The 10,685-nt window shown below is 40.2% G+C and overlaps 1 protein-coding gene across 1 annotated transcript in view; it reads right to left on the minus strand.

Annotated features, from left to right (window-relative positions):
* The window catches only part of LOC146973245 (inactive phospholipase D5), a 54,591-nt gene extending 44,414 nt beyond the window's left edge, over positions 1-10,177 (minus strand). The window contains exon 1 of the mRNA XM_085799575.1: positions 9,992-10,177. Within this exon, the coding sequence (XP_085655701.1) occupies positions 9,992-10,162 (171 nt within the window). The 5' untranslated portion in view covers positions 10,163-10,177. The remainder of the gene's footprint in view (positions 1-9,991) is intronic.
* Positions 10,178-10,685: the final 508 nt, after the last annotated feature.

Consider the following 10,685-nt stretch of genomic DNA (forward strand, 5'->3'; position numbering starts at 1 on the left):
TAAATCCCTTGTAAATACTTTGTCTCTGTATCTTTTATGGATCGCTGCCTGCAGCTTTACTACCCTCAAGCTTAGTACAATTTTTTTACCGGCAATAAAAAAGCCCATACACAAACATCATTACTGTTCCCTGCCAACTTTCATAAATCACTTGCAAGACTATAGAGATATTTCAACAGTAGGTGACAGAAACATTGTTTTCCAAACTCTGTGTAAATTCTCCCAACAATTTAACACTGGTAGTAAACTGTGAAGCAAAAAAGAGCAGATAAATAAGATCTTCAAGCGCCAAGTCCTTTAACTGCTCTGTATCTGCAACTACAGTATGGTTCCTTCAAAATGCACCAAAACCTTTTCCTATTGTTATGAAACCACTGAAATATTCATCTGTGACACGCTGTGTAAGTGTAGCATTAGTAGAAAAGAGTCAGTAGCTGATTGGAATAACAATAAGGTTATATATATTTGCTGACATTACAGCCATCTAAAGTACTGGATATAACAACTGTTAGCAGCCATATAAACAGTAAATGGGAGGAGATATAGTGCCTCGTAACCAAAAAATTGAAAATTAGACCATCTCAGCTCTACTTAGGCAGATAAAAATAGAAAACTTTTTTTATTTTGGGTCGTGCTTGATGTGTACACAACCACAAGAGCATAATTCTCATAAAATCTCACTGTCACTTTCTGCCCTAAGATGCCAACACTCTCAGTGCGCAGGGTGAGCACACAAATACCAATGGTGGCTCTCTGGCTTTTGTCAGTTTACGCAGGCAGTTCATTTTGCACTAATCATAAGCACATAAATATGATTTATCAATATCAATGAGTGTCCTGCTGATCCTGACTCTAGTCAGGTTCTCCATCCATCCCTACATCATTCATATATTTATTCTCCACAGAATACTTGTTAAATATTTTGGCATATGAAGTTTATCTATCACTTTCTATTCATTTTCTCTTCCCTGCTGCATCATTACCTGCATCAGTAGGTGTATTTGTTTTTCGTTATCTCTCTGATGGTCACCTCCAGCGAGTGTCACCTAGCATCAGCATCAGATGTAATGACTTGTTCTCTCCATTAGGTAAAACTGTCATTTTTTCACAGCTTTACTGAAGGACATAGTTTGTAGAAAGACATTTCCTCTGACCAATCAGAGCAAACTAAGGGGGTGGGGACATCTCTAGTGGCTACAGCCTGAGCTGTATTTGACTTGTTTTTCTATTATTTTATATTAAAGTGTTACAACATTCATGTGTAATCTGCCTGTTTGTTTTTGTCAAAGATGTAATATATATATCTGAATGTCTCAGTTTGAGCTTTTTAAGTATCTGTATATGAACTATTGTTGTTAACATAGTCTTTGATCACTTCTTTGAGGCAGATTTACATCAGATTGTCTGACTGGCTCAGCAGCACTTTAACCTGCTGTGACTGCCTCTGAAGTCTCTGAATCTATCTCTCTCTCTTTCCCTCCTTCTCTCTGTGAATCTGTGAGTGAGTGAGTGTGCTTGTTTGCTCCACATCAGATACTGGGTCTTTGCAGTAGCAAAGAACTGGCTATAAATAAAAAACACAATAAGTATTCCCATTCCTTGAAAAACTGTCTTCAGACTATCACTCGCTCTACTCACACACCAAGAGAACAAAACTGTGAACAAAAGTGTTTGTATTTGTGTATTTGTCACAGATGTCAGCGATGCAGCATCAGCATTCGTCTCTTCCATCCATCTGAAGAAGTTGGAGAGTATTTGTTCTCGTGGTGCACTGCAGAACTTTGAGTTTTTAAGCTGACTTGACAGCGCTCACAACAAAGAACAATGGCGACCTAGAACATGACCCTGTCTTATCCTGACAACTTACTGTGTGGTTCAGGTCGCCTCACAGCCAGTCTTTGGGAATCAGCACCAGCTTTCCTGTGCTGGGCTTCATGAAAGGTCAGACTGCTGCAGTCTCTCTGGTCATTGTCAGCTAACACTGCGTGACCCTTCAACATCCTGCTGTACTCTCTTCTGATGCAAAGTTCACTGAATTGACAGCTTTATAGTTTTTGACATTTTAGGCATATTAAACTGAAGCTGTGAAGCTCCAAAAGAACTCGCAATAAATGTGTGTATCAGGTGTTTTTACACAGTTCCTATGGGATTTACTGTCAGAATGTGACAGCCTGGAAAAGCATTTGCTCTAAGAAACAACACAAGCCGTTTGATGAGACTTCACTTCTTTGTACAAAGAGAACATCCACCTGCACCAGATGGTGATTTATAACAGGAAGTACTCTAAAATCACTGTGCTGCACAGTCTTAGTGCTGGTAAAGACAAAATACAGACTCTAAGTGGTTAGACAGGATGGATACTCATGTTTCAAAGTTGGCTAAAACTTTTTCATGCTTTCACTTGCTCACATTTCTTTTTTTAACAGACACTATCAAGATTTAAAGAGTCTCAGCTGCCTTTGAATCAGACACAGATGGAAACACGCAGCCTGAGGAAGTGGGCACACATCCGGTCTAATCCATTATCTTAAGTAAACAGAATATTAAACTGACCACATTTAGCCAAAGCAAAGGACATTCACAGGAAATTCACCAACACTTCCACACAACAGAGCTACCATGCAAAGTGAGGGGGGCATAAGCTGGAGATCAGATATCCAGTCCTGTGACTGCAACATCTTCCAAGACTTAATGCACAATATGTATTTGAGATTTTTACATGTATATCTCAAAATCCACATGTTTTTGTTTCCTGTTTCTCTTGTCCAACTTACAGACGAGACAAGGGTTAGAGCAGGAAATGTAAAGACTGCTCCTGGTTTGGTTACATCTGCTCTCTGGTTCAGATTGAAGCCTACACTCTTGTGCTTCATGGTTCATCATACAGGAAGAACTATTTGTCATGAGGAAATGTAGTACTTGTTTCAGTGGATGTTTGTCTCACATTTATTAAGCTGTCTGCCATCTGTTTGACATCAATTTATGGTGTAGAGTAACTGCACTGTGTCAGAACTAGGAGTGTTTTATCAGCAGGGCACACTGTAAGCAGATGGTAATAATGTTGTGGCGTTGCTTATTTCTGTTTCAGCAGTGTTTTGGAGTCGTTTCGGGCGCTTCACGATGACTACACATCAGCTGATAAATGGCGCCATTGACAGCTGCTGTCAGCACTGCTGGAATGCTTAAAAAACCATTATCCTTTAACATCTGGTGTGATTGCAATTAGATTGCTCCTTCACTCAAAGCATTTTTCTCGGGGTTCAGTTTGTCAGAATGGGGAGTTGCTTTTGCTATTGCTATATAAGTGTCAGCAAAACATACAAATAACTCATTTAAAGGAAGATGGTCAAACAATCAGTCTGCATCAAAATGTGTTTCTGTACCCCAGCTCTTTAAAAAAAAAAGTATTTATTTCACTTTGGGCAGCCTTACTGATTAATCAACTGATATCAATGAGTACATTTAAGTACATTGTATTGCAGCTACAGTAAGTATCCCTCAAGAGCACCTACACAGTCAGCACATACCCACCACCACCACCCAGATGTTAAAGAAGAGGCCTAGTGGTAACAACATCAAGTGATAAATAAGAAATGATCCTCACTGGCACAGACAAAGATACAGCACTTCAATAGTGTTTGAGCTGCAAGCCAGGGCTTTACTCTTTACCCATGTATCTGCTGTACTGGAAGTTTCTAGGCTATGGCAGTGTACTATGAGCTTACAGTTTCACAAACATGACCAGTGAATTCTTTGCCTGGTAAAGTCACAACAAATAAAAAAGGAAAGGAAAGGAGGAAATTAAATTGGATTATGAAATGCCAACATGAAAGTTTCCTGTTTAATCTCACTTCTGAGTTAAATGCTCAGCGTTTGAAGCAACGGGGAGCTTCTTCACAAGAGAAAAGATCCACATAGATATTTGTGCCTCAGTTAGTAAATCCCTCTGACATTTTGATGACATATGGATTTCACAAGTCAGTCAACACCCCATGATCACACTAATATAACACTTCTTCAACTATAAAACCAACACAGAAACAGAATGCAATAATTTTCAGCTAATTGCCTAATTAGTTTACCTCATGGAAAAGCATAAGTGTGATGCCAGTCAATTTTCATATGTGTGTCTCAGCATGAAGCTGTGAGTGTGTTCTTGAGTGTGTGGATGTGTGTGTGTGTGTGTGTGTGTGTGTGTGTGTGTGTGTGTGTGTGTGTGTGTAAAAGAGAGAGTAGGACAGGTGCCACAGACTAACATCAAAGGGGGGAAAAAGCGCAGCCAATTAGAGTAAATGAGATGATATTTAAAGCTCACGTATAGAAAACTGACAGCCAGCATGCTTCAAACTGCATGAATCCTGGTGAGACATTTAATTAGTGTTGAAACACACGTCTGCACATGGACAGTGCAACAGTCAGATGTCAGCAAACAGACACACACACAAACTTGTCAGCACTTTCCTCTTACTTATACAGTAGCTCTACAAATGATTTTCACATTAGGCAACAGCTCCCTCTACTGTTTTAAAGGTCTAAATAATATAGATCCAATCTCTGCACTTAGAATTACTGTAGTGATTTACAGTGCACTGTACGCCACAAGATTTTACTGTATACAGTGATCTTTCATAAAAACTTCATGTAGCCTACTAATCAGAATGTAAATCATAAATATGCAGATGATGTCATAAAAATCATAGTTTCACTGTGACAAATCGGCAAATTAATTTAACAACTTTACATTATCTACTTTTTATGTAATTAAGGTTCGGTAGAAGAGAAAAAATCACATTTCCTCTAGTGTTACACTTCATATATTTAAGGTATCTGTATTCGTAGTATTTCATATTTATGCCACTTTTATACCTATTCCAGTACATTTAAGAGGACATTTAATGCAAGTAAAGCATGATGAATGTATAGCTGCATATTATTTTAGATGTACATGAATTAATCTGCACAAGATCAATCTTTAACAGTATTAAAGGCTGGAAAGACTGTCAGAGTATTCAACAAATTAAAACTCTCTCTTCCATAAAGTTGGCACCAAGAAAGAAGGGTCAAAACTGATGCAGGATATTTACTGATATGCAATGTGCATTGTAAATGCAAAGAAACTATTATGCACAATTGTTACTTATTGAGTTTTGGTGATTAGACTTTTTACATGAGTAAAGTTTTGAATACAGGACTTTTTTTTCACATTGGGGCGTTGTAATTCTACAGTACCATATTGCCTTATACTTTGCACGAACACCTCATGTGTAAAACATTTACTGCAGATGGAGTTCTCATTGCAGCAAGCACCAAGTTAATGACATTCACAGCTGATTATGTCCAGCTAGCTGCATAGAGCATGGCAAATTGATGACTGACAAGCAGCATGAGATCCACTGAGAGAAAGTCCACCCATGCCATTGATTTGATGATGTGAGATGTGTGTGTGGGACAATTCTCCATTGAATATATCGTCAACTGCAACAACAGCATCACGCATTTAACATGAACACACAGGAACAGAGCTCTAATCAAAGCCAGACGCCTTGGGTTAATTTTCTGCTGTAGTGAAGTCGCTGAATGTGAGCCAAGCTGTCACACAGGGAGCCAAACACTCCAACCACAAATTTAATTGGTAGCCAGAATTGAATACAATGATAGGAGTAGGCTATATGATGGATGATAGTAAACTTCTGGCCAAAGGCAAGGCATCTTCACACACACACACACACACAGTTCATCACTCCATCTAAATTTTTTTCTGGCCATAAAACTCAGTTTATGCTAAAGGATCTTTGGAAGTTGAGTGAAATCTTCCCTGGTTATAATCACCCCCTGCAGTCACTGAAGTGTGTCCTCTTTCATCTTATTGGCTTCCTTTCTCTGGCTGCCATCTATCTACCAGCACACAGTATCCCGTCTAATGGGTATGGGAAAATGCCCTTAATTAACCAATCACACTCTTCTGAGAAAGATATTCACAATAACAGATAACAAGTCTGCGTGACAAGAGAAAAAGAAGCTGATTTTTTTTTTTACATTTTTTTTTATATCCCAGAGGAAAAGATGACACAAGAGAATCTCACTGAAAGATCTGAGCTGTTATGGGGAAGCAGTTTTATCTCTCGGCGACAGTTGCAGCACCACCTCGAGGTAAGTGTTTCCTACTGGTGAATATAAATGTCAACTCATCAATTAAAAAATGAAAGGAGCACAAAAGTCTGAAAACATCTCCATCTTTGTCAGAAAAAAAAGTCTGTGATCTGTGCTGCTTTGAAAGTGGAGACAAAGCCCAAAGTCTTCACCAGATAATGTGAGAGAGAACAGCAGCACCAACAGAGCTTTGTTCGCCTTGGAGGAAATCTCCACAGAAGACAGCAGCTTTAATGAGGCTCTGGTTTCTTTACAGTCCTTAATCAAAGAGATTTGTAAGGGTTAAAGTGACAACGGGAAGTCTTTTAAGGGCTCTCTGGAGATCAGTTTAACTCCCCTCCAAGATTTTCATGTTTTTGTAAATCTGTTAATGTGTGTAAATCTGCTTTTACTTAAAGTGGAAATTCATATACTGGATAAGTAGCTATGCCAACCTTCAAAGACTCTGCCATACAGTACCATCTATAGAAGTGCTTCATAAACTTTTCTGGCAGCCCTTAACTTTTTCTGGAAGCATAGCCCCCGTCGCCAGCACTTAAACTGATTATTATTATTTTTTAAATCAGCAGATATCAATAACTGGAGGACAAGTCACAGCAGGGTTCAAGGAGAATCTTTTTTTCTTCTTTTTTAAAATCACATTATCAATGCCCATTCATTTTCATAAAGCACTGAAGACACAGGGGTTTCCTGTTTCACAGAGCAATCTTGTACTTTATATGAAACATGCTGACCTGAGTCAGATTAGGCTACTGCGTTTTAATGAATCTGATTCAAGTTTAGTTGAACTTATGTGTCCAGGCCCACCCTAGTTAAGTATCTCTAGGGACCAGGGAGCAATGCTGCAAAACAGGGGATAAGATTGATACATAATCATCAGGCTACTAATAATTCATGCTATGGTTCATCCTCAGCAGTGCATGAATCTGTCTCCACCAGAGTGAGATAACAGGTGAAATAAATCTCTTGGACCAGCGTGTCTGGAGGTGACAAAACCTCGGGGTTTTGTAAAGTTTGACCAGTATTACTACAGACTGGAGTCTGCACATCAGTACAGTCACTGTGAAATTGAAAATGCATTCAGAGTGGGGAGCCAGCTTCACTTTGAGCTGCCAGCCCTTCAAATTCATCTGGGAGGCTGCACCTTCTTTGATCCGGAGTTAGCCTCCCATCCTGCCTGTCAGCTGCTGCCTCATCTACCTCCATCTAAGTCCGTCGTGAGAGCAAAGCACTCTGGATTCAATATAACTGCCGTAATAGAGACATTAATTTGATACTTACCCCGGTGCAATGTGCATCTGAAACCACGCATGTGAAATATTAGCTCTCATTAGTGAACTATAAAGAACAGAACAATGCTAACATACAACAAGTAGCCTTGTAGTATCCATAATACAGCCATTAACCAGATTCCTAAATACTATTTCATCATCCACTTAGATCTTACATTGTTTTGGAAAAGCAAAAACAGAAATGCATCAGTGATCTTTGTGTAATAGGAAGGAGAGGTTAGTGAAAGAAAACCAACACGGTCGGCTAATAATGCTGTGTTACTGTACACATGCGTTGGTGCTCACTCAACTAATAACAGATGCAGATAGACTTAAGACATTATAGACACCTGATAGCTTTAATGTAGAAGAAATTGCACCTCTCGAAAGAGTAGGAAACAAAAGACGAGCAGTCGTCACTTCCTGTCATATTTTCGTGAGACGTGAGACAGTCAGATTGGGCTATTTTGGTCCTAAATGTTTGACATTGTTAAATTTTGATTCAGCCTTTCTCTAGGACTGACACAGCCAAACATGTCTGATTAATGACCAAAGTTTGTCTTGCAGTTGTCGACCTTGGCCTTGGGACAGATGCCAACTGCCAAGGGACCTGAACTAAGACTCGTACTTGAACCCACTGGCAGGGCTGTTGGCAGGAATTCTGGGCCCCAAGAAAAAATACTGTAAGTCGGCTCCTGCCCCATCACCATGTTTTTCATATCCTACGATCTTTTTTTTCTACATTTATTTCAACCACGACAACGATGGCAGTGAATGATGATAACAGACAATTTGCCTGTCATTCTGATTTAATAGTCCTCCACTATGTCTCATGAAACTTTTGTTTTTCTTGTTTCTAATGTCATACCAGACATGTGACAACACAGTGTAGGTGAGCGCCCTGTATTGAGACAATAAGCTACAGTGCATTTTATTTTTCAATACAGGATCATCTCATATTATACAGGATTGTCCAGTAGTTAAATTCAACATATAAAAATCATGTTTTAGGCAATTACTGTGTTACGTCAGTGCACTCTGAGGGAGGCTGGGGCTGGTGCGAGGCCCATGTGCGAAAAGCCTGCTGATGCTTACGATGACAGGTTACAGCACATCTATATGGCAAAAATGATGCTTTCAGAGTGTTCAGACAGATAGGGTTTGAAGGATTTCCTGAGACTTACGACTGACTCAGAGTTTGACAAGTTGTTGCTGAACTCGTGACTTGAATCACGCTACTTTGACAGCAGAGCTCAAGGCGCCTGGAGCACTTTGTATCCAACTTCTTATCTCATTCTCCTTGTAGCCTACTACTTACTCCCCATTAATCATCAGTGTTAGCAGTCTAACACTTACACTTTAAATCTACCATCTGTCTGAGCCACATCTGATCAGGAAAACTCTGTCAGAGACTTTTCATGACTAGAATTAGAAATCTAATGGCTCGCAGACGAGTCCAGAAGTCTGATTTACCACACTGCAGATGTTGCCAATACATCCTAGATTCACACTTTATGAAAAATATTACAGTGTGTGTGTGTGTGCATGTGTGTGTGTCAGTGCATTTAGCTCAGTTTGGTGTTGAGTTAAACTGCAAAAAATCCTTGTCTGTCAAGCCATTGCAGAAGGCTTGTCTGAAACATAGCTTGTCTGTCTGTGTGGCCTAGTGCCCGCAGGAAACCCACTTACTGTACGTGTGCATTTAAGTGCCTGTGTGCACTTTACGTGTATGTGTGTACGTGTTGGTCTGCAGAAAGGGGACAGGCTGATTCATCATCCTAGTTGGTTATGCAGACAGGCATGGAAAGCAGCTCTCTGGACGTGGCACTGTTCCCCTCCAGCATCAAATATTCAGCGCACACCTTTTCTATTCCGTTGCCCGACATTAAATCTCTACACCTTCGCCCTCTGTAGAATGCTGATATTGTTTACCTGCTAACAGAGAGTGTGCCGAGGACCTTATAACTCCTCTGTAATAGCAAACAAAAGTGACTGTTAAGTGGCACAAAGACATGAAAGAGAGGTAGAGTGTTACTGTAACAGGGTAAAATAAGAAACAGCTTGTTCCTCCTCCAGCAAGAAAAGGAGAGCTCCCACAACATGCAACATTTAGAGACTTACAGTGCACAGTATGTCTCGTTCAAACAAAGCTCTCCTGAAGTTCCTCAACACAGTCTTTAGTCATATTTGAGTGCCAACACCCTGATGCTATGCCACCACTGTGATACCAGTGTTACTCTGATCATTCATCCAGACATTTTTAGCGTAATATAATGTTCTCATTCCCTGTAAAAACAACATGCACAGAGCCAACATGCTACAATGCATAGCCAAATGTCATGAAAGTATATTTTGGCTAATATAACAGAACCTCTATAACACATTCGGTGGCTTTGTCATTCCATTTGATCCTATTGCACAATAAGGCTCTTCAATTTAGTCACAGACACATTTGCATCTCTTTAATATGAATGATTTTGGGGCCTGATACTTCAGTTCCCCACTTGTCTTAGCACTTCAACCTCCTTCCATCTGTCTCTCAGACCTCAGCTCCAGCATCCACAACTTACATGTTCCAGTTTGTCCCTCCTACGAAGCCAGACGCTGGCTGAGTAGTCCTGCTGCTGCACCGCCGTTATTATGGAACTTGCTGGTGGACCAGAGACCGGCACGCCGAACCCTAACCCCTGACCCCTCAGGTCCTGGCCACCCATTAGACCACGGGTCCCTCGGAGCTCCATATGGCTAGATAGTTGGGTGGATGGTGCCGTTTCAGTTTTATTAAAAAATGAAAAAGTGAAAAATTAACCTGTTAATCTCCTGATAGTTGCTGAAGAAAACTCCTCCTTTTTTGGATGCATCATGCACATTTAGCTTGACTGCCTCTTTTAATTCCTTTGTAAACGGTAAAAAAACAAAAAATATACTCTCATATTATCATCCTGCAAAGGGTGGTATTTGCAGCAGCTTTCTGTGAGCATTCAGCCCCAGTGACTTGTCCTCTCAGGGAATGTTTGAGAATACAGAAGATAAATATCACAAGCTTTCAGCATTAGCCGTGTCTTAAATGGACAGAATCAGAGCTAGGAGATTTACACTCCTCAAATGCCTCACCAAATAGCTTTCATTATCATCATACCCCTGTCTTCATATAGTAGAGGCATCTCTGTCTTCACCAGTGTAGGCAAATGTCCACAGGCTGTCAGAAATCCTGCTCCAACGTGGCTCCAGAAAGCTGCGCTTCAGCCTCTCAAGATAGCTAAT

The sequence above is a fragment of the Trachurus japonicus genome, chromosome 15, assembly GCF_045865225.1.
Source record: "Trachurus japonicus isolate A0001 chromosome 15, Traja_1.0".
Classification (NCBI taxonomy): domain Eukaryota; kingdom Metazoa; phylum Chordata; class Actinopteri; order Carangiformes; family Carangidae; genus Trachurus; species Trachurus japonicus.